The sequence below is a fragment of the Callorhinus ursinus genome, unplaced genomic scaffold, assembly GCF_003265705.2.
Source record: "Callorhinus ursinus isolate GAN/ISIS: 27379988/994484 unplaced genomic scaffold, GSC_fseal_2.0 scaffold18, whole genome shotgun sequence".
NCBI lineage: Eukaryota > Metazoa > Chordata > Mammalia > Carnivora > Otariidae > Callorhinus > Callorhinus ursinus.
The window spans coordinates 19,351,642-19,375,926 of record NW_027397080.1 but is presented as its reverse complement, the minus strand read 5'-3'; the positions used below and the strand labels follow the sequence as shown (position 1 = coordinate 19,375,926).

Here is a 24,285-nt window from a genome sequence, read left to right as displayed (position 1 = left end):
TCTATGTTGTTATCAACAATAGCCAAATTATGGAAAAAGCCTAAGTGTCCATCGGCTGATGAATGGATAAAGATGTGGGATATATATAATGGAATATTACTCAGTCATCTAAAAGAATGAAATCTTGCCATTTGCAATGACATGGATGGAGGTAGGGTGTATTATGCTAAGCGAAATAATTCAGTCAGAGAAAGACAAATATGGTATGATTTCACTTATGTGTGGAATTTAGGAAACAAAACAGATGAACATATGGGAAGGGAAAAAAAAGTGAGAGGAAAGCAAACCATAAGAGACTCTTAACAAAAGAGAACAAACTGAGGGCTGATGGAGGGATGTGGGTGGGGGATGGGCTAAATGGGTGATGGGTATTAAGGAGGGCGCTTGTTATGTTGAACACTGGGTGTTACATGTAAGTGATGAATCACTAAATTCTACTCCTGAAAACAATATTACACTATCTGCTAACTAACTAGAATTTAAATAAAATTTTTGAAGAATAAAAAGGCTCTATGCTGGATTGTCAGGGAGCACTGGGGACCAAGAGATGAACATGGAGCTCGTCTCATGGGGAGAGACTAGCAAGTGACTGCCACTTAACACAGTCCATGATATGGGCTGTAATTGAGGAGTTGACTTTGTCCTTGGGGGGCTGTACTGAGTTGTATAATGTCCCCCCCCAAATTTCATGTACACTCAGAACCAGTGAATGTTTCCTTATTTGGAAATAGTCTTTATAGATGTAATTTGTTAAGTTAGGATGAGGTCATACTGGATTAGAATGTGCCTTAATCCAATGATTGACATCCTTAAAAGAGGACACCAAGAGATAAGGTGGGGAGAGGAGTGTCCTATGAAGACTGAGGTAGAGATTGGAGTTATCTTGCCATAAGCTGAAGAACTTCGGGAGCTGCCAAAAGGCGGAAGAAGCAAAGAAGGATACTCTCCTTGAAACTTTGCAGGGAGCGTGCCCCTGGTGATGCCTTGATTTTGGACTTCCAGCTTCCAGAAGCTTCCATGAAAGAATAAGTTTCTCTTGTTTTAGGCCACTTGGTGGAAAAATGTTTTTTTAAAGATTTTTATTTTTAAGTAATCTCTCCACCCAACATGGGGCTCGAACTCACAACCCCGAGATCAAGAGTGGCATGTTCCACCAACTGAGCAGGACATAAAATGAAGTAGGTTGAGAAAAAATGGTGAGTTAAGATTGCAGCAATCTGATGTTATAGAAATCAAGCATTATTCGTAATCAAGCAGCATTTGGCTGAACCAAGCCAAGAGGTTAATGGTAAAGGCGGCAGGCTGTGGAAACCCCAGCTTTGGGTACATATCAGCAGTGTGATCTCAGACAAGTGATTTTGCCTCTTAAATGTTTCCTTATCCATAAAATGAGGGTACCAGGACCCTTGCGGTCAGTTATTGTGGAGACTAAGTAAAACACTTCATTTGAAAGCACTTATCCCAGTGCGTGGCACATAGTAAAGATTCTATAAAAGCCAGCTGTGGCATTTACGTCCAGAGCACACAGTAGGTCTACCCTACCTAAAGTTGCCTCAATGAATCCCTATCATATGACCTGGATGATTTCCTTCATTGTACCACCAGTAATTATCTTCTTTAGTGGCTGTCTTCCCACTAGAATGTAGAATGTAAGCCCCATTAGACAGGGGCAGAGTCTCGTTTATGGCTGCACAACCAGGACCTAGCACAAAGCCTGGCATGTATTTGTGAGAGGGGTGCATTAGTGAATAAAGAGTGGACACCTTGTCTTGTAAATAGTAAATGAATATTTTTAATATTCATGTTTAATCAATACCTTTCCTTTTATTCTATGGTCCCACATAATTGCATTAGAATTCCTCTGTTATCCTCCGCACCAACAATTTCTCTAGCCTATTGTTTTAAGTAAGCTGCTTTGGTAGGAACCTACCTTCCCTGATAAGTAAAATATGGATGTCCTGGAATCTTCAAAAGCATGGGGCTATGTTCTTGCTGGAGATAATGGACTGTGGGATGTCAGTCCCATGCTTGGCACGTAGTAACGGAATTTCCCCCTCCTCCCACTTGCTCTGTTTATTTTTTGTTATATGGGTGCGGAGGAGACAAAGGAGCTGAACTGAGGGGCAACTGGGAACAATTTGGGGGTTTATGAAATCTTAGTGAATGTCTTCCTTTTTCTTGAAGTTAGACTGGGCCATTGCCTGCTTCCAGTGGAAGGACTTCAGAAGGTCCACAAAATTCTCTGAAAATTCTGTGTCTCAACCAGTCCCAGCCTCCCCTGTATTCCCCAGGGACCTAGGAGGTCACCGTGGCTGTGAATGGAGATTATCAGGATGTCAAGGGGGGCCATTGCCCTAATAACAAGATTCCTTGAACTAGAGGCTTGTCAATTAGCTGTGAAAGAGGTGGATCAACATCCTTGATCCTTATTGTATCAAAGTTTTTGATCCTCAGTAGGAAAAGGTGACCAGAAAATGGGGTCTTTTGTTGCCTTAGAGCCAAGGAGGTCCCAACAATCAAGCAAGAACGGGGTTGGCCAGCCATCCCATCTGACATCTTGAGATGCCAGGAAAATAATCCATTCATCTTCTCAGATTTCCTCTGAGTCCCTCATTGCTGAGCCTGAAGGCTCCATCTGGCTCCTGTGGTCTCTGAAGGATGCAAGCACTAGGCCATCTTGTTAGGGAGGTTCTCCTAACCCAAACGTGCACTGAGCCCGCTCAAGCCTCTCGCTTGAGCACCAGTCTTCACAGGGCCTAGCTATCCAACAGTCTGTGTGCAAATAGGCATGGACAGGCTACCTGCCAGGGTCATTACCGTCAGTCATCAGCGAAAAGGGGTAAGTGTCCAAGCCCCTGGGGCCTGGCTCAAGTAAGACAATAGGATCAAGGCTGCTCTCTCTCCTCCAGGGAGTGAAATGATTCTGACTCTGTTTAAAACTGTGAAAGAGGACTCATCAGCATTCAGAAAAGTTTAGTCCTCTGGAATCTGGCCATGGGGTGATTTTCACATCAGCCTCTGTCTCAGTGACTGAGGACCTTGGGACTTCTTTGTTTCCTTCAAGCCCGAGTCTCCTCAGATGTTTCCTCCACTGGGCCAGCCAGTGGTGGGCAGAGGAGCGGATCTCCCCACTCCGCAGGGCATAGATGATGGGGTTGACCATGGAGTTGACAAGGCAGAGCAAGGAGAAGAAGGCGAAGACCTTCTTGACCTGGTCGCTTAGGGTGGTAGTCAGGCTGTAGACCATGAGGGCCAGTACCGGAAGCCAGCATATGAAAAGCACAGCCAGCACCACCCCCAGGGTCTTGGCCAACCTCACATCCAGCCTCATTCGTGCCATTCCTGGCACCTGCCTGTCCTGGTGTTCAGCCAAGCTGGATACATGTTGATGGGCCTTCCAGAGGACATGCCCATAAGTGTAGATGATGCCAGAGAAGAGGAAGGCAATGAACAGGAGCCAGCCCAGGAGATAGTCATTGGGGATCAGGGGGAAAAGCTCAGAGCAGGGACTGGGACAGCAAGTCCATCCCATAAGGGGCAGGTAGGAGACCAATGCTGAGAGGCCCCACATGATCCCCAGAGTTGCCAGTGCCCTCCCCCGGGTGAGTAGGGCTTTGTATGTAGGTGGGTAGCACAGACAGAGGTAGCGGTCAATGGCGGTCAGCAGTAGACTGCCTACAGAGGCTGTGAAGGTCATGGTCACACTGCCAATCTTCAGCAGGAAGACAGCCTTGGAATCCATGCCATGGAAGACGTGGAAATTCACAAAGTTGCAGGCAAAGATCACACTGGCCAGGAAGTCAGCCACAGCCAAGCTGCTAATGAACAGGTATGAGGGCTTCCTGCGGAGCCGGTGGGAGAACAGGATCAGGTAGAGCACAGCCAGATTCTCCAGGGCACTTAGCAGGGCAAGGGAGGTACACAGCACCGCAACAGCTATCCTTTGGGAACTGTTCAGGACCATGTACTCTTTCATGGGGTTGAAATCCAAGCCATCCTTACAGCCATTGGCTGCCTCCATCACCCAGCGTCTCTCCATGTGGTGGGTCCCTTGGCTCCTGTTGGGCTTGCCAAGAAGCCTTTGCTGTAGTACAATGAGAAGAAAGGAGTCTTTTTCAATTAGCGCAATAATGACTTCACACAACCAATAGCTCTAGACAAACCCTTTACCTGTGTAGATGAATCGTATACTGAAATAGCAATTTATATTTTGTTCCTTTATATTTTGCCCTCTTTCCATTCTACTGGGTCACTAGATCTTCCTTCCTGATTGCCTTAGGAGAGGTATGTGGGAATTCAAGAAGCAGAAGTGGCCTGTGAGGATTTTAGTCTTTTGTTTCCAAAAAGACCAATCCTGAGACTTCCCTTTGAAAGTAAGAGAAATCTCCAAGGGCCAAAAACCAAGAGGAAATCAAAACCAAGAAAAAATGGAAGCCAGAATGATGAGATGAAGGGGATTTTTTCATTGGTATTCTGTTCTGTTTTGTTCTGTGTGCCCACTTTGATAAGTAAGATGCTGAAGTTTTATTTTTATTTTTTAATTTTTTAAAAGATTTTATTTATTTATTTGACAGAGAGAGACACAGCGAGAGCAGGAACACAAGCAGGGGGAGTGGGAGGGGGAGAAGCAGGCTTCCCGCTGAGCAGGGAGCCCGATGCGGGGCTCGATCCCAGGACCCTGGGATCATGACCTGAGCCAAAGGCAGACGCTTAACAACTGAGCCACCCAGGCACCCAAGATGCTGAAGTTTTAACAACAAAGACAAGACTTTGGCTTCACACCAGCAGCATTGACAGATAAAATATAAGAATCCAGATAAATCTGAATGTCAGATAACTAATCTTTTTTTTTTTGTAAGTATGTTCTAAATATTGAGAAACACCAAACCAGAGCACCCAAATATTGTATGGGACATCATTAGAGACTATTAGAAAGCAAACTTGAAATTTTTTCAGAGGAATATACTTTCTAGCCAGGTCACACAAGTTTCCCACATGAAGCGGCCCATGGAATTTGAGCTCCCAATGCAAAATAACAAAATGTATAAGGACATGTGAACAAGAGTTCACAGAAATGTCAGACAGTAGAATGGGACTTTCAAGGACTTCATGTCATTCTTGGGAATATGTTTAATGTACTTAAACAATAAGGAATCAAAACCATGAGTACATTATGGGAGACTGCCTAGGCAGATTTGAGAAAGAATCAAGTAGAATTTCTAGAAGTGAAAAATAAAGTCTTTGAAAAAAGAACCCTTAAATGTAGGCGAAAGAACAGAACAGATTAGTTGGACAGCATTGATCCAGAAGGTAGATCTGAAGAGATTTCTCAAAACGTAGCACAAAAAGACGAAGAGATGGGACAGATAAAAGAGAGGTTAAGGATTGAATGAAAAGTCCTAAAATATCTCCAAATGGAGTTTCAGAAGGGAAAAATAGAAGTGGGGGTGGGCTTTGGGGAGGCCATAGAGGGGGTTGCTGAGAGTGGAGAATTGTCCAAAATTCTCCTTAGATTCAGAAATCACAGTGAACTACAAGCAGAATCTTATTTTATTTTATTTATTTTTTAAGATTTTATTTATTTACTTGAGAGAGAGAGAGAACATAAGCAGGGGAGAGGGGCAGAGAGAGAGGGAGAAACAGGCTCCCTGCTGAGCAAGGAGCTTGACACGGGGCTTGATCCCATGACCCCAGGATCATGACCTGAGTCGAAGGCAGACACTTCACCAACTGAGCCACCCAGGTGCCCCTACAAGCAGAATTTTAAAAACAAACTAATTCCACGTTAGTTTGTGGAATTATCATATATATCATAATAAAACTTCAGAACACCAAAGACAAAGAGAAAAAAACTAAAAGCAATCAGAGGGAAAAGACACAATACCAGCAAATGAATCATAATGAAACTTAAAACCAGATTTTCCAACATCAACAACAGAAGCCAGAAGAAAGGGGGGGGGGAGTGGAACTAAACTATAACTCAAACTAAAGAAATACAAGTAGAGTTGTTGACAAACAGACCTTTACTGAAGGAACATCTAAAGGGTATGCCATCAGCAGAAGGAAATTCTTCATAGAGGGAAGAACAGAAAGGCAAGAAGGAATTGTGAGTGAATAAGTTTCTAAATGTATGAGTAAGTAAAAACAAATGTCTATATAAAGCAATAATAATAATGCTAATGACTGATTTGGAAGGTATAAAAACAAAATGGAAGTAAAATTGTGAATGACAGTAACATAAGCCAAGAAAGAGATGGAGATGAAGCTTTATTTAGGCTATCTTAGGCTTTTAAAAATCAAGCATCATCTCTTACCTGGTTGACTTTGATAGTTTACTAACTGGGCTCCCTGCTTTTAACCAGACCCATCTTTAGTCTAATTTCAGCACAACAACTAGACTGATCCCTTTAAAATACGTCAGATCATGCTACTCCTCTGTCCGAAACTGTGTGTAGGGCCCATTTCATTTAGTGTAAAAGCCAAACAAGGTACTTATGTGGCCTAGAAGGCTTTATGTGTTCTGGCCCTATCACCTCTCTGATCTCCTTAATATCATGCTTTCCTTGGTCAGCCAGCTTTAGCCACATTGGCTGCCTGATGGGTCCAACCCCCTGCCACAGGGCCTTTGCACTGGCTGTTCCCTCTGCCTGAGCACTCTTTTCCTAGATATATGCTTGATTCAGGCTCTCACCTTTTCCAAGTCTTGGCTCAAGTTTTACCTTTTCAATGACATCTTTCCTACCACTCTAATACAGAAACTCACCCCACACTCCTGCTCTTCTGGTCTCCCTCACTCTGCTCTATGTTTTTCCCCCCATATCACTTATCACCTTCTGACATATACTTTACCCTACGAAACTTAGCTATTTATTATGTTTTATTGTTTGTTGTCTGTTTATTCTACTAGCATCTAAGTTCCGTGAGGTCAAGGAACTATTTTGTCCTCTGATATAGGGTCTTAGAATAGTATCTGATACATAATAGGTACTCAATAAATAATTTTGGACTTGAAGTGAAATGAAATTGAATAGTGACTGATTCTAGCATTTTTTTCTCAGAAGCTGATAGATTAAGCAGACAACATACTAATTAATAGAATGTATAAGATCTGAACATGCAATTAACAACCTGGATTAAGGGCGCCTGGGTGGCTCAGTTGGTTAAGCGACTGCCTTCGGCTCAGGTCATGATCCTGGAGTCCCAGGATCGAGTCCCGCATCGGGCTCCCTGCTCGGCAGGGAGTCTGCTTCTCCCTCTGACCCTTCCCCCCTCTCATGTGTTCTCTCTCTCTCTCAAATAAATAAATAAAATCTTAAAAAAAACCAACCTGGATTAAATAATCCTATATAGAACTCAGCACCCAATAACTGGAGAATACACACTGTTTTCAAGCAAATGTGGACATTTATCAAAACTGACTAAGTCTTGGGTGAAAAGTAGATGTCAATAAATTCTGACTAAGTCTTGGGTGAAAAGTAGATTTCAATAAATTTAAAATAATCTGTAACATACAAACCATGTTCTCTGACCACAGTGCAATTTGTTAAAAATATCAAGAACTTAAACAACATAACAAACTTCATAAATACAAAGCTTTAAAAACACACTGCTGAATAATTCTTGGGTCAAAGAATCCTAAAGGGAATTAGGAAATACTTAGAATTGTAACATTAAAATCTGTGGGATATATCTGAGCATCAACGAAAAGGAAATGTATAGCCCTTTGTGCTCATATTAGAAAAGAAAAAAGACGAATGTGCTAAACATCACAAAATTAGAAAAAGAACAACAGTGTAAACACAAAGAAGGAAGAAGACAGAAATAATAAGACCAGAAATTAATGACATAGGAAAGCAATGGAGACTAGAAAAAACTGGAAAGACTGAAGCCAGTTTTTTGAAAAAATAATGAAACAGTCAAACCTCCATTAGATTTCTGAAGAAAAAAGAGAACCCACACAGAAGAATAATAACGGCATGAAAGAGCAATGGTCGATGATCCTTTGAAAAGTTGTTTAACTTCAGTAGCAACCACAGAAATGCAAGTTTCACTCCCATCAGATTGGTAAAAAAACTCAACTTGATGATAGAGTGCTGGAGAAGGCGCGGACCAAGGAGGACTTTCAGCGCTGCCCAGGGAAGGGGTAAGTTGGCACAACCACTTTGGAGAGCAGTTCAGCAAAATCTGGTGTGGTCCACGTGCCTCCGCCCTTGGATGCATCAGCTCCACTCCTGGGAATATGCTCGCAAGGGACCCTGACACGTGTGACCGAAGAGACGGCTACGAGAGTGTTCATTTTATTCTCTTGTTCCTTTTATTTATTTATTTATTTATTTATTTATTTATTTATTTATTTATTTATTTATTTATTTATTTATTTATAGTGTGGCAACTAGGAAATTGTAAATGACAGGTGTCTCCCGTTGTGTCTTAAAGGGTCAGCGCGGGCCCACGCCAACATGGTGTACTGGGCGTGGACAGCCAGGGGAGGGCATACTGCCTAGTTGCCGCTGCCGGAAGCCCCGCCCAGTTCCCCGTGCTCCACCGGATGCTCTACCATTTCCCAGATAGTTCTACTTTCTTGCCATTTTGCTCACACCTTCGTCCCAGGCTTCCTTTCTCTGGCCAACCTTCTTTCTTGACCTTGCGTCTGGACTCATCTTTCAATCCGTGAAGCCTTCCCTGATGCCCTGTCACTCAGGAAGCTCCCCGCCCTACCGTGCTTAGTTTGTAACCAGTTCCTCACTAGGCTTTTCTCCAACCAGATTAATAACGGAACTAACCAACATTTGTATGGACTTTAAATTCTACAAAGTAATTTACACAGCCACAATCTAATGTAATCCATACAACTTTATAATATAAAAATTATGGGTATTGGGGTGCCTGGCTGGCTCAGTCAATATAGCATGTGACTCTTGATCTCAGGGTTGGAAGTTCCAACCCCACATTGGGTGTAGAGCTCACTTAATAAAATAAGGGGCGCCTGCGGGGTTCAGTTGGTTAAGCAGTAGATTCTTGACTTCAGCTCAGGTCGTGATCTCAGGATCCTGTGTTCTAGCTCCAGGTCAGGCTTCATGCTCAGCGCAGAATCTACTTGAGATCTCTCTCTCCGTCCCTCCCCACCCCCGGCTGTGCTCTCTCTCTCTAAATAAATAAAATCTAAAAAATAAAATAAAATAAAATAAAAATTATGGGTATTGTTATTTCACAGATAAAGCATGCTCGGAGATATTAAACCACTTGGCAAAGGCCCCACAGCTTGTCAAGGTCAGAGACTGGGCCTTCATTATTTCTGGGTCTTCAGTGCCTTGCACAATGCCTACACACAGTAGGTGCTCAAAAACTCCCTAATGAATGAACCCTATTTGGATGGAAAGGGGCTGCCTCAAATGGAGTGGACCCCAAGTAAGAGTGTATGGGGGAGGGCAGCACATCCTGTAGCTTGAAATTCCAACGTGGTGGCCTTGTTCAAGATACCAAATGCCTTGGGTTTCCCATTTCTCATCTGTAAGATGGGTTTTGTAAGGATTTAAGTAAATTAATGTAATACATGGAAGTGCTTATTATTATTATTATGAGCATCTTCAAATGGGGATAATTCACGTACTGTGTGAGGTTATTAAGAATAATATGCCTGGCATATCCCAAGAGCTCGATAAATGGCAGTCCTTATTATAATCCAGTATATTTACATTTTTTAGAAAAGATTTTATTTATTTACTTGACAGATAGAGAGTGAGAGAGAAAGAGAGATTGAGAGAGTAAGCACACAAGCAGGGGGAATGGCAGAGGGAGTAGGAGAAGCAGACTCCCTGCTGAGCAGGGAGACCGATGTGGGGCTCGATCCCAGGACCCCGGGATGATGACCTGACCGAAGGCAGACGCTTAACCAACTGAGCCACCCAGGCACCCCTGTTTTTAAAAATTTTAAGAGAGCAGAACAATTTTTACAATCAATGGAACCCCTATTCCTAAGTCAGGTAAAATCTGCGTTCATATCACCCATGCCCTCTCTTCAAGGCAGTCTGAGGAGCAGATCGAAAACCTCATCTAATTCAGCTCCATCATTTTAGCATCGAAAAAACAGTCCAAGGGTGGGGATGTAGTCTCCTGATGTCACCCAACAAAACGGCAGTGGAGCTGGAACTAGATTTCACATCCCCCAAATCAGAAGACAAGACCCTTGCTCTGTAGGCGCAGAGGTGACCCTGCCCACAGAAGCTGAGAAGGGGCGTTGGCCTGAGACAGAGCAATTGCTGAGTGTTGCCAAAGTCACACCTGAGCTGAGACAGGAAACAGTGCCAGTTTAGTTCTCAGCCCTAGTCACGAATGAGTGACAGACAGTGCAAGGCTTTCTCAGTTCCCATGTCCCCACCCTGCCATTTCTGGAAGCTTCCTCCCTGCACCCAGCTGCCCCAGCCAAACTCCCCCGCTCTCCATAGTTCCCTTAGAAAACAGCCCCCTCCCATCCGGGAATGGCTTACCCCATGCCGAGTCCGGCCTAGAAAAGGGATGCCAGCGTGGTGGCTGCTGGCATGTTGAGCTTCACCCAGGTCTGGTGTGGCCACTGACCTGTGGTGGTGTCCAGATTAGGTTAAGGGCAGGAAATGCAGGCCTTTGGTTGGAGGGCCTAACGAGACAACATCCGACAGCAATAGGATGCACAGAGCAACAGGAAACCCAGCTTCCTGCCTGGTTTCCCTGTGGGCAGATAGAAATACCTTCTGGAATCAGAGTATCTGGCTCCTCAGACGGGCCTCCTTCCAGGGCAAGGATGCATCTGAGTACCCAGCATGGAGGGAGACTCTGCAGGGGCACTTAGTTCCACCCTCTGCCATGGCTGGTCATGTGACTCTGGGCAAGTCCCTTCAACTTTCTGAGCCCCTTTTCTTACATACCAAATGACAAGGACAATACCTGTCCCATTCTCCTTGTAAAAACCAATTGGCGGATGGCCTCTCCTGGGGCTTTTTCACTGGGTCAGCTGTGATGGGGTCTCCATCCTTCCCAGGTGTGCCAAAGACTTTACATCTGTGCCTTTGTCAGGGGAAAGGGTTCATATTTTTTATCCCTGTGTCAGGAGAGTTCCAAATAGTGGGAAGCACCGAGGCACACAAAACCTTTTTGTGACCTCAGTACAAAAGGATGATTAAAAGAGAACCGACCCACCAACCAAGTGCCATCCCCACCTAAGAACAATGCCAAAGCCCCCAAAGTACCTGACACGCTCTCTCAGACAGCGTGTCTGTCCGTGCTCGGCGGGTGCCCCGCAGCCTGCAGCCTGACTTAGGCTGAGGGCGTGGGAAGGGAACCTTCAGGTGAGGGGCATGGGGGTGGGAGGGAGTAGGGGGTTGCCCCTGGGGGGTTTTCCTACCTGAACTGAAAGTGTGAAGTGAAAATGAAGGCCATAGTTGGCGCCTGGGTGGCTCAGCCGTTAAGCATCTGCCTTTGGTTCAGGTCATGATCCCGGGGTCCTGGGATCGAGCCCCGCATCGGGCTCCCTGCTCGGCAGGAAGCCTGCTTCTCCCTCTCCCACTCCCCCTGCTTGTGTTCCCTCTCTCGCTATCTCTCTCTCTGTCAAGCAAATAAAAAAAATCTTTAAAAAAAAAAAAAAAAAAAGGAAAGAAAATGAATGTCGTAGTAACAAGCTGCCCCTGCATTCCTGGTGTTTAAAGCCAGGTGGGTAGACTTGGTGATTTCTTAGGTCTCCTCCTGGATATTCACCACATTGAATCCCAGTGTTGCAGCAGGTTTTGCAACCAGACCTACCTGGATTCAAATCCAGCTCTCTACTTTATGGGCTGTGTGAAATTGGGCAAGTTACTTCACCTCTCTGGGCCTCTGTTTCATTCATCTGTACACTGGGAGAAATACCACCCATATCACATTGTTGTGCAGAATAAGTAACAGAGGTTTACTAAATTTGTGGCACTGTGCCTGCCCTCCAGCACATGTCCAGTGAAAGGCAGGAAGTGACTCAATTGAGTTAGTCTATAGGATTTTACAGCCTGAGAGCTGAGGCAGATAAAAGCCCTCCATTGATTCTCAGCTGACATTTTACCACCATGAAGGCCAAGCCATCACGAACACAAAAACCTGTTTGGAGGCACCTGGCTAGCTCAGTCGGAGCAGCGGGTGACTCTTGATCTTGGGGTGGTGAGTTTGAGCCCCACATCAGGTGTAGAGGTTACTTAAATAAATAAAACTGTAAAAAAATAAATAAAAATAAAAACCTGTTTAACCTGCATGACCTTCTTGACCTGCTTCCCAGCAGGCTGGGCTCTTGGTGCTGTGTCCAGCTGTAGGAAGGGAATCATGGGGGTTTCCTTCCACATTTCTTCTCGCAGTTCCCCTTGATGCTTAATAGCACTTGGCTGTAAGTTGCAAGGAAATTCTCTGGAATTTTGGGCTATAGGCTATTGTCTTTTGCCCAAATCTTATCTATTTTTTTTCAGGTCCTATATTAAGGCCACCTTCTCCAGGAAGCCTTCTCCGATTTCCCCCAACCCCCCCAGGTGGATGAAACTCATTGAGTCCTGCTGCATGGATCACCGTCAACCTTCTATTCTTTGTTTTTTGTTTTGTTTTGTTTTGTTTTTTTAAAGATTTTATTTATGTACTTGACAGAGAGAGACACAGCAAGAGAGGGAACACAAGCAGGGGGAGTGGGAGAGGGAGAAGCAGGCTTCCCGCTGAGCAGGGAGCCCGATGTGGGGCTTGATCCCAGGACCCTGGGATCGTGACCTGAGCTGAAGGCAGACGCTTAACAACTGAGCCACCCAGGTGCCCCCAAGACCAATTTCTTTTTTTTTTAAGATTTTATTTATTTATTCATAAGAGACACAGAGAGAGAGAGAGGCAGAGGGAGAAGCAGGCTCCCCGCTGAGCAGGGAGCCGGATGCAGGACTCCATCCAAGGACCCTGGGATCATGACCTGAGCCGAAGGCAGACGCTTAACCATCTGAGCCACCCAGGTGCCCGAGACCAATTTCTTTAATACATTTTTCCTGGGATTTCCAGCATTTGAGTACAGGACCTGGCATAAAGTAGGCACTTAGATATTTTGAAATCAACTTATTGAATAAATGAATAAATGAATGAATGAATGAACAAATGTCCATTGGGAAAAAAGCAGGCTTCTTCAGAGAGACTTTGTGTTTTCTTTTCTGTCAGCTGCCAGGAAGCTCAGAACTAAGGTTGGTTCCTGATCCATTTCTTCTTCTTCTTTTTTTAGTTGTTTCTAATGCTTTGCTTTTATTTCTACTGCCCTAATTCATAATATAGGCCACCTCAAGTCGTTTAAGGAAAGAATTTGTAATTTATAGAATTGGCACAAAGGATCATCATTAAGGCCGTTCTCAAACGTCTAGTGGTTGGCAAAGAAACTCACTCCTCGGGCGCCTCGATGGCTCAGTTGGTTAAGCAACTGCCTTCGGCTCAGGTCATGATCCTGGAGTCCCTGGATCGAGTCCCGCATCGGGCTCCCTGCTTGGCAGGGAGTCTGCTTTGCCCTCTGACCCTCCCCCCGCCTCATGTGCTCTCTCTCTCTCATTCTCTCTCTCTCAAATAAATAAATAAAATCTTAAAAAAAAAAAAAAGAAACTCACTTCTCATGAGTCTGTCCTGTGGGGCTGGAAGATTCCATCCCAAGTCCGCTGTCCACTCACCATTCATCACTCCCACCCAGGAGTCTTTGGGGCCACCACCTGCTGTCTGGACATTCATTCTCCCTGGACCTTTCTTCCTCATCTGTCTGTAGCATCTCCAGCCTCCCACCTGGGAGGAATTAAGCTAAATGGTGCCTGAAGCCTCTTTCCACTGTAGCAAAGGTTAAGGGCCAAGGCTTTGGAATGAAACCTCGCTGGCTTCACATCCCAGCCCTGCCTTGGGTGGGCTGTGTGACCTGGGGGCAACTTATTCAAACTCTCTGAGCCTCAGTTTCTTCATCTGTGACTGGGGAAATTATTACTACCTGAATTCTTGATGTGCTGATTAAATAATGATGTAAAACAATTAAGCAGTAGCACGGGTGCCTGAGTGAACTGCAGTGTGTTTTTGTGTGATATGGTGGAAAGAAAAGGGTTCCAAGTTGGAACCGGATGCTCAGGGTTTGAGCCTGGCTCTGGCACCCTTTGGTTCTTTGGAGAAGTCACTTTCTCTCCCTCTCCCCAGCACTGCTATTTGAAAAGACGATCGGAGGATAATGTTGATGAGGCTTGGCCTTGGACTAGCGCTCTCCACACATTATCTCATTAAAAAAACAAAACAAAACTCAAAACAACCCTGCAAAGCTGGTATAATTATTTTCTGTATTTTATAGATGAGGAAATTGCAGTCCAGAGATTTAAGAAACTTGCTGGGAGCCCCGGGAACCTGCACTCTTGTTCATTCATTTCCTGTTGTTTCACATTCTTTAATTCTTGGTAATCAACTAACTAATCTGAAATCTCCCCACAGGACAGTTTTGTTGAGTCTTTTAAAATATCTTCCTCCTGGGACGCCTGGGTGGCTCAGTCGTTAGGCGTCTGCCTTCGGCTCAGGTCATGATCCCGGGGTCCTGCGATCGAGCCCCCCATCGGGCTCCTTGCTTCTCCCTCTCCCACTCACCCTGCTTGTGTTCCTGCTCTTGCTAACTCTCTCTCTCTCTGTCAAATAAATAAATAAAATCTTAAAAAAAAAATAAAGTAGATGAACAGAGTGAGGCTTTAAAAAAAAATCTTCTTCCTTTTTTCAGCTACCTTATTCTCCACCAACTTCCCTTTTAGAGAATGAACTAATAATGCCCATGTCATATTTGACAGTGTGCACAGTGGGGGAGGGCTTGTGACTGTTATCTGAGGCAGGTAGCATTTCTTGAGCAAACAGGTTCAGAGAAGGCACGTCATCCCAAATTCGCAGCAAGGGACGGGTAAAGCTAGGACTTGAGCCCTTGTGCTACGACAGAGTCAGGATGGTAAAGGGACAGGATCGAATGTATGACCCTGCCCAGGTTGATTGCCCTAACAACAGGCGCAGGCAATCTTTGGTCTTTAGCCCCAGAGGCCAATCACATCGTTTTTCTTTCTGGCCTTTTCCTCTTCGGACGAATTTCACTCAGTAATGCCTCCCTCGCTACATTAGCGGGTCTAGATTTTAGTCTTATCCCCACCAACCTGGTGGAGTCCTGATATCCTCACCCCCAAGGATTTGCCAGTCAGGCTCTTGGGCTTTGGAGTCAGACAGACCTGACTTCCTGTCCTGGCACAGCCAAGTGTTAGCTCTGTGCCCTCAGATGAAGTCATTCACTTGTTTTCTTCAGTTTCTTCATCTGTAAAATGGGAATAACTAATAGTACATACTCCACCGGTAGTGGTGAGGCACAAGAATTAATTGAGATAGCATCATGCTTAATACGGTGCCTGACACACAGTAAGCCCTCCACTGATGGCAGATTATATATATTTATAATATATAGTATAGAGACAATATATATAAGATATGCATGCATATTACAGCTTTCTCCTCACTTCCCCAAGTTCTTTGCTAATTGGCACTGAACGAGAGTGACAACGTCCTCTCTGTCATGCCCGTGGGCTGGTGGAGGGGGGTCAAGGAGAAAGGTTGAGAGACGGGGGTTGGGTGGGACAGTGTTAGGAGAGCAGAGGGAGAAGGTCCTGTTTCCATTCAGGATGTTTGGAGTTGAGTGAACGTGAAGCTGGGAATGTGCCGGGGAGCCTGATGGATTATTAACAGGGCTGGGCTAACGAAGTCCACACCTGTCAGCCTGCAGTCTGGACAAGAGCCCTGGGCCAGGGAGACAGGATTCTGGCTCCCATCTGGGGTGGGAGTGATGGCTGGGTAACCTCAGGCAACACCTCTTCTCAGGATGCCCTCTGCACCACCAGTGGGTTTCTGATGACACCTCAAAGGGTCCTTCCAACTTGGAAGCTGTGCAGTTAACCACACGGGACAGGGGAGTGTTGTTAGGTTGCAGACGAGCTGGAGGTGTGAGAAGGCCAGCTCAGGAAAGCCTGGAGCAGCAGTTCTTGAACTCTGCGATCTCAGTACCCCTTTACCCTCCTAAAAGTTACCCAGACCCTAAAGGGCTCTTGTTGAGGTAGGTTTACATCTTTAACTATTTACTGTATTAGAAAATAAAACTGAAAACTTAAAAAAATATGTTGAATGAACCTATTACATGTTAACAGAAATAACATATTTTTAATGAGAATTTCTTTCAGGGCAACCTCTTAATTGTCTGGCAGCTGGATTCTCATCTCTGCTTCTGCATTCAGCCTGTTGCCATATGTCATTGTGGTTAAAGTAGGTAAAGAAAATGAATTTGTCACTGTCCTTTAGTACTTTCTTTGTGGCAGGCACTCTAAGAGGCTTTTTACCTGTATTGTCTCCTTTATCCTGTACATTGCACTTGTGGATAGATTGTCTTATCCCCCCCCCACCTTTTTTTGAGAGGGAGAGGTGGGGGGAGGGGCAGAGGGAGAGAGAATCCCAAGCAAGCTCCACGCCCAGCACAGAGCCCGATGCGGGGCTCAATCTCATGTCCCTGAGATCATGACCTGAGCTAAAATCAAGAGTTGGACGCTGAACCGACTGAGCCACCCAGGCACTGCTTTCCTTATTTTAAGATGACGAAGCTGAGGCTCAGCTAGACAGATTTGCCCAAGGTCACACAGTTTGCAGGTGACAGAGTCAGAACTCATAACTAGGCCACTATGCTGGTGGCCAGCCTGGAAGGAGGGGTATCTCTCCCATACTTTGAGCAACAATCTCTTCCCTCTCCTTTTCATCCTTTCTTCCTTGGACTGTTTGCTCCAACCAGGGCCTCCAGCACCACCATTAACTGCTAGTGCAGTAGAATCTCAGCACAAGGGAGCAGGTGCTCATCGTCTGTTTTGTTCACTGCTGTGTCTCAAGTGCCTGGCACACTGCCTGGCACGAGGTAGCTTCTCAATGAATATTTGACGAATGAATTGGTTGAAGGACTTCTTTCAATACTTGTGAAAATCCTCAAGGAGGGTGACCTTCTTCAAGATTTTCAAAGGGGACACAACGGATCTCTTTACAGGGGGAAAGAAGGCTGTTGGAGTATATATCAGCAAGAAGGGCATGCCTGGCTTAGCATTTCAGAAGTGATTCTCAAAAAATCTGTGGCAAGAAGACTCAGGACAAGACTTTCAGAGCCTTGCCTGCCCTGCTGTAGACGTGCGTGGGGGTGGGATTGTGGGCGACCGTGCCTTAATACCAACAGGTTGCTATGTGCCAAGCATGGCTTTGCTTGTGAATTCAGCTAATCTTCACCATATGCAAGGGAGGGGCGGTACTGTTATCATGGCCTCTGTTTGCAGACGTGGAGACAGAAGCACACAGAGATGAAGTGACTTGTCTGAGGTCATACAGAAGGGCAGAGCCCACTTCGAACCCAGGCTCAGGCCCATAATCATCAGACCTTCTGCTCCCAGTTGCTCAGCTGGCTCCTCCAGCTTTCTCCTGGGGACCTCTATCCTTTCTGGGGGGCTCCTTGAAATTCTGTGAGTAGCATAAGGTTCCCTGTTTCCCGCTTCACCAAATCCCAGGGTTCAGGGTCTCAGGATGGGCTGTCTGATGACATGTGTCTTAGTTCTGTCCCAGCAGGGAGCGCCCCTGTGACTCAGGGCATGTCACTCTGAATCTCTGCCCTTCACCCTCATCTTTATAATAGGAATTAAAAGGCCTCTACCTCTCTTTCAAAGAAAACTTGTTACAGAAAATTTTGAAGCCTCAGTCACAGTAAAGTCTAAATGACTGATCACAGCTCACGGATCTCCCTGACCCTGAGGGTAGCTTGCTACGGGTGAAAGCTTGGCTCTCAGTCACTGGGAAGAGTGTGTGGTGTGGCCTGTGTGTTGGGTGGGGGAGGTGGGAGTGGGAGGGCGTTAGGGAGCATTTTTTTTTTTTAAGATTTTATTTATTTATTTGAGAGAGAGAGAGAGCACAAGTGGGTGTGGGGGGGGAGTGAGGAGGGGCAGAGGCAGAGGGAGAAGCAGACTCCCTACCGAGCAGGGAGCCCAATGCGGGGCTCGATCCCAGAACCCTGGGATCATGACCTGAGCCGAAGGCAGATGCTTCACCGACTGAGGCACCCCAGGTGCCCCAGCTAGGGAGCATTGTTAAAATCACACCTGGAAGTGGCTGGTTACCCCTTCTGGCCATGAAGTGCTCTCTGTAGGGCAAACATGTAAGGCAAACAAGGCCATATAACCAGGGAACAGAGAGGTGTTTGATGACGAGGATTTTCAAGGGGGCTTCTCTATACAGCAGAGAGTAGGCAAGGGTTAAGTGAGTGGTGGGTACTCAGAATCACCTGCAGCGTCCCCCAGCCTCCTCTACTTCTTCCTGGCTGGCCCTGATCCTAAAGGGCGGGGTCCCTGCCCTAACCTTGATTCTGGTTCTTTCTAGTTGCAGCAGTGGGGGTCGCAATTCAGACTGGTTCTCCCAGCAGCGGTGGGAGTGGTGGGGTGACAGAGCTGTGGAGGACAGTTCTTGAAACACAGTGGTGAGCATGACAATAATAGGAAGTAACACTGAATGAGCGCTTGTTGTATACTGTGTGCTGGACACTGTTCTGTGCACTTGACATATTAACTCATATATTCTGCATGACAAGCCAACCAGGGCACTGGTAGCACTCCCGTTTTATAATTGGGGAAACTGGGGCTGATTCACAGGCTCAAGGCCACTAACGTCTGTGTGGTGACAAAGTGGCTAGAGATCCCAGGGATAGCTGGATGCAGGCTGATGAATGAATTAAACGTGGTGTGGGCAGTCAGGCCATGGAGAGATGAGGAGAAGCCAGAGATGAGCCAGACATCTGGGGAGGTGATGCTCACGCACACTCCCCCTACCCCTTTGTGATAGAACGAATTAACGTGCACTTGTGCATCTGTTTGCTTTGGGGCCCGGGGCGGTGAAGAGGAAAGCATGTTACCATTTCTGGCCTGGAATTTGGGATCCGACCCAGTGTACTGATTCCCTTGGTACACTAACTTGCAAGGAGACCTGGATTTCCGTCTCCTGCTTCCGTAAAGAGAGGTAGTAAACAGATAAGGATCAGCTGAGAATAAGAAGAGGCGCCTGAGAATAAGAAGGGGAGCCTGGGTGGCTCAGTCGGTTAAGTGTCTGACTTCGGCTCAGGTCATGATCTCGGAGTCCTGGGATCAAATCTGGTGTCAGGCTCCACGCTCAGCGTAGAGTCTGCTTCTACCTCTCCCCCAGCCCCTCCCTTGCTCATTCTCTCTCTCAAATAAATAAATAAAATCTAAAAAAAAAAAAAAAAAGGAGGAATTTACAGACAGAGGTTTAAGAGGCAGCCTTAAGTCACAGTTGTGAGTTCTGATTCTGTCTCTTACTACATCTGTGGTCTCTTGGGCAAATTGCCACACCTCCCTGAGCCTCAGCGTCCTCATGTGTGAAATGGGGATGATGAAAGTACCTCCACCGTTGTGAGGAGTAAATGGGGAAGGTGGCATGTAGCAGGTGAGTAGCACAGTGCCTGGCTGACACTTAATCTACCCTCAATAAATGTTAGCCATTATGTTTATTGTCCATGTGCTGGGCTCTTTGAGGATCATGCCCCAAACGAAAGAGTAAAATAAAATATATGAGAATATATTTGGAATGTCTCCAGTCTCTTCTGACTCAGGAACTGTTTCACAGTAATATATCATGTTAGAAACCCCAAGTGGAATTAGTTGAGCCATTTCATGATTTTGTATGGCCTGTGAAGAAGGAAGCGATTTTAAGTCAAATGTACTGTTTTCAATAAGCGTATCAGTTCAAAAATTTCCCTCACATTTATTTTAAACCATTTAAAATATATGCATGATATGTGAAGATAAATTCTAACTTCTCCTCACTTTCCAAGTGGCACCTGTGCTTGATCTACTTTACATAAATGACAGAAGAGAATGCATGGTTGGTGAACACATTTTGAAGTGATGTTTTATTGGGGGACCAAATGGACATTAAAATAGGCTGAGATGTAAGAAGAGAAGGGAAATCACTTTCAGGACCGGAGGGTTTAAATTCTGGCATCTGATGCTTAGAAAGCCGATTTGTACCTTTTTAGAAGAATCTTAATGTTTGTCTTATGCAAGAGAAAATAGATCTCAGGTCTCTGTAGGCAAGCATCTCTCTGCCATGTGCCCTGCAGGTGTAGATCACCTTTATGTCTGACACAGGTGATGAAAGAGCACATATTATTTTCTCTTTTTAACACTCTTTGAAGTTTTGGGAAGTGCAAGAATTTCCCTGGTAAGCTATGTAAGAAATGTGATCAGATAAACACGATTTATGAATCTTGAGGGAAATTTGCAGGGGAGGTATCAGCTTCCTTCTCCTTATTTCCTTGTGTTTCTGACATCAGAGTTCCTTTTGCGTCCTGACTTTAATCACTGGTTCATTAAAGGTATAAATTAAATAATAAACGATGAAGAATAGACCAACGTAAAACCATGTATCAGCCAAAGCCACTGCAGTGGCCAAATGATAAACATCCTGGATGGGAGAAATTAGATCGTCATTTGTTTGATCACCACTAACTTTTGCTTTTGATTCTTCTGTTTATCCTAAAAAGCTCTCACACTGAGAAAAGTATCTTTTAAGTAGCAAAATAATTATTCACTAATTTTTAAAAAAAATGGAACCAAGCTCCATGACCTTCGATTGGTGTGAACCTTCTGGAACACCTCCCTCCCTGTTGGGCAAAGCTAGCGGAAAGTAGTGAAAACACAGATCTGGGCTTGAGTCTTGTCTCTGCCATTTACCTGCTGTGACTGAGCCTTGGTGATCTCATCTGCCAAGTGGGTACTATTAAGATAGGACTCATGTGAAGTCTTGGAGAAGGTCCATGAAACACCTTGCACTCCCTCCCGGTTCTCAGCAGGCTCTCATCCCCTGCTTTCAGCTCTATCAGACACCCCCCCCACCCCGGACCCAGACAGATCCACGGGGACACACAGAGGACGGATTCACTGTCTGGCAGAGGCCACACTGTGAACGCAGCTGTAGTTCTCAGAGGAACTTTGGGGCGGACCCAACCCCCCAGGGACAGAAGGGCAGAGGGGAGGGGGGAGCTGTGGTGGGAGGGGCCGCCTCTGACTCACTGTGTGAGCAGAAGATTGGGGGCCTCATCTGTAGGAGTAGGAGCAGGTAGGGAAGGAGAAGAGAGGCAGCAAAGCCCACAGGACGCCCAACCCAACTCATTTCTGCCCAGAGGTCTCACCAACACTCTCCCGATTCGGATGGGATCCCGGCAGCCTTCTTTCCCACACTTGGCTTTAATGAGACGGGGCGGGGGTGGGGGGGATCCTCCCCTTCTGGTCTACCCCATTGATCTGTCCTTTTCTTTCTTTGGCATTTGGGGTCTTCACTGCCTGGGGGTGGGGCAGGATACACCCCATGCTCTGTGGACCCTATCTTTCCAGAGGAGATGGAGGGAAGAGGGAATAATGGTCTTAAATTCTTTCCTGAGCTCAGCTGGAAGAAGGCTGATGGTTCCTGGAGCGTGCCTTGCACCCTAGCCCTTTCGAGGAGCTCTCCACGCCCGTGTCCCTAGCTGGTTCTCACTGCGGTATAGCCAGTTCTGCATTCAGACAGCCCCAGGTTTGACGCTTGGCTTTGCCATTTACCACCAGCTATGTGACCTTGGGCAAGGTCTTAATCCTGTGTGAGCTTCATTTTCTCACCTCTCAGATGTGGGTGGTGACAGTGTGTCTCTCTCAGGGCTGTTGAGAGCACTGGACAAGGCAGCAGTGCTGAGCTCCAGCATGTAGTGAATGCACTGTAAACGTGAACTTAAGAAAATAAATGAGCTTCCCTTTGAGGCAGGTTGGTAATGTTTTGCTTCATTTTTGGAGTTGGAGAAACTACGGGTTACATGTGAGGGACGCCTGGGTGGTTCAGTCGGTTCAGTGCCTGCCTTCGGCTCAGGTCATGATCCCGGGGTCCTGGGATCGAGTCCCACATCGGGCTCCCTGCTCAGCGGGGAGTCTGCTTCTCCCTCTGCCTCTCACCTTGCTCGTGCTCCCTCTCTCAAATAAATAAATAAAATCTAAAAAAAAAAGAAAAGGTGATGTGGCTCATCCAAGGCCACCTGACGCCTTGGTGAGGGGAACTTGGGTTTTCCACAGGATCCTGTGATCAATAGCACAGATTTTGGAGTCCACAGAGCTGGACTTGACACTGGCTGCACTCTTCCTTGGCCAGGCGACCTTGAATGAGTCACCATTGCCTCTGAGCCTTGATTTTCCTGCTCTGTAAGATACGGCTGCCTGTCTCCCTTCCAAGAACAGCCTTGGTGTCTCCTGGCCCAGGGACGTTTTGCAGGGGTTGAGGTAGAAAGCAGAAGTTATCTGAAGACAGCCCTTTTTTTTCTGTTCTTTGTGGAAACCTGAGTTCACTGAGAAGGTAAAGCCAGGGTCCCAGGTGGCTGGGGAGAAGAGTGATCCAAAGCCAAGGATGCAGGAGAGATGGTCCCAGGGTCACGGGTCCCTTGAGTTTTGACATTCTGGGCTCTGCTGCCTTGGGGAGGTGGTGGGGCCTCTGGGTGAAGTTACCGGCTGGTAACCCAATCCTGAGCTTAAACCCAAGGCACAGTGGTTTCAAATCTTGGCAAAGAATCTGGACTCTAGGCGCACGAGGGAAGTGGACAGGGCTGGACTTCAGGGGATCAAATCCCTTTGGACAATGGGCATCCCTCATAGGGGGAGCCAGGGTGGCATGAAGGCCAGGTGCCCTCCCCTGTTCTGTGCTCTGTATGAGACTCTAGGATTCGATGTGCAATGCTGGAAAGTGAGAGAAGCTCACTACACACCGAGACTCCATCTTTGACCAGCCCAGTAGGGTGAGAACTGTGAGTCCCATTGAAGGTGCTGTAATAAGAATGAACGAAAGAACATTCTGCGTACATCTGAGAGCACAGGGTAAGAGTGACAGGTGCAACCCGATGAGGAGGGAAGGGAGGAGAACCATGCAGGGCTCTGCTCAGCTGAGCCACGCTACCATTTTGCCCACCTTAACCACCTGGTCTTAACCCACCAAAATGTGGTTCATTGGTAGAAATTAATGCTGGGGCCAGGGTCGTTGGGGCGCTGCCTCCCAGGGCCTACCCAAATTCCTCTCGAGCCCCTCCTCTGCCTCAGTCCTGGCCTTTGTGTTCTCAAGGTGTCCACCTGCCACGCATTCGAGGGAAAAACAGCTTGCAGCCTCATCATCCTCATCTGCACTCGCCAGCAGCGGCAGATGGTGCGAAGATCAGAATCTCCACCATAGCCATTTGCTGAGCCCGGACACCCATCCGGTGCCAGCATCATCCCGCCAGCCCTCACCACAGGCCCATGAGTGCTGGTCTCGGGCCCAAGATTCTCAGAAGAGGAAGCTGAATGGGAAAGAGGGGGACTGATTTTCTTGAGCCATGGAGTGACCAGTGCTGAGATTCACCTGGGTGCTGGTGCGGGGCACACTCGTAAACACTGCTGAGCAGAACCTCCACGGAGTGGAGCCCTGGCCTCCTGGGTCTAGCGTGGTGCTAACTCTACTGAGCCGCCCCCATCAGGCTGTCTGCATGTCGGTGACTACTTCCTTCTGTGAGTGCTGATTTGTGGTCCTGTCTGACGGTGAGGCCCGCACCAGCCCCGAGCCGTCCTGTGAGTTGTCCTCACATACCTTAGGAGTCCTCCTCATATGGTATCAATTTCCTGGCCCCAGACAGGCCCCCCAGCTTCTTACATCCCTGGGGGGGGCGGGGAAGGGGTAAAGTAGGAACACAGGTTTCATACAACACAGGTTTTCTGAAATGAGGAAGAGGCCCCAAATAAAGCAACAACAGAAAGCTACTCACGGGGTGGTCTCTGGCTGAGCTCCCTGACCCTGCTGGGTGCTGAGGAGTCCTGGCGGTTGTGTGTCTAGGAGCTGGCCCTGGGTCCTGGTCAGAGCTCCTCTTCAACAGCCACCCCAAGTCAGCTTTCTCTCACTTTTACTCTTTCTCACAGATGAGTGAGCATGAGGAGGTCTGGCCTTCTGTCCCTGTCACCACTTCCCCTCTGGGTCCCCAGTGCCACAGGCTTCTTGTCCCTGTAATTGAGCGATTTCTCACAAGGAACTCTGGCCAGGGTGGGGCAGAGGTATAGGCCCCGGAGTCAAGGGACTTGGGTTCTACTCCAGCGGACCTGTTGTGACCTTGAGCAATTCATTCCATCTTCCTAAACCTTAGTTTCTTCATCTGCAAAATGGAGGTACTGCATCAGC

At 46.6% G+C, this 24,285-nt stretch overlaps 1 protein-coding gene across 3 annotated transcripts; it reads right to left on the bottom strand.

The window, feature by feature from the left end:
• Positions 1-800: 800 nt before the first annotated feature.
• Positions 801-24,011, bottom strand: CNR2 (cannabinoid receptor 2). 3 transcript variants are annotated; one of them, XM_025857005.2, is made up of 2 exons: positions 23,879-24,011; positions 801-4,084 (listed from the first exon to the last, which is right to left on the bottom strand). In XM_025857005.2, exon 2 carries the CDS (start codon positions 4,037-4,039, stop codon positions 2,957-2,959), a length of 1,083 nt encoding a protein of 360 aa, XP_025712790.1. In that variant the 5' UTR covers positions 4,040-4,084; positions 23,879-24,011; the 3' UTR covers positions 801-2,956. The 3 variants fall into 3 exon arrangements, 2 of the variants coding, with proteins under 2 accessions (XP_025712790.1, XP_025712792.1); XM_025857007.2 differs by lacking the exon at positions 23,879-24,011 and adding an exon at positions 11,773-11,815; XR_003205238.2 differs by lacking the exon at positions 801-4,084 and adding an exon at positions 23,609-23,770.
• Positions 24,012-24,285: the final 274 nt, after the last annotated feature.

What these genes read in the sequence shown, in the direction of transcription:
- CNR2 (XM_025857005.2), bottom strand. Translation starts at nt 4,039, where the DNA reads ATGGAGAGACGCTGGGTGATGGAGGCAGCCAATGGCTGTAAGGATGGC.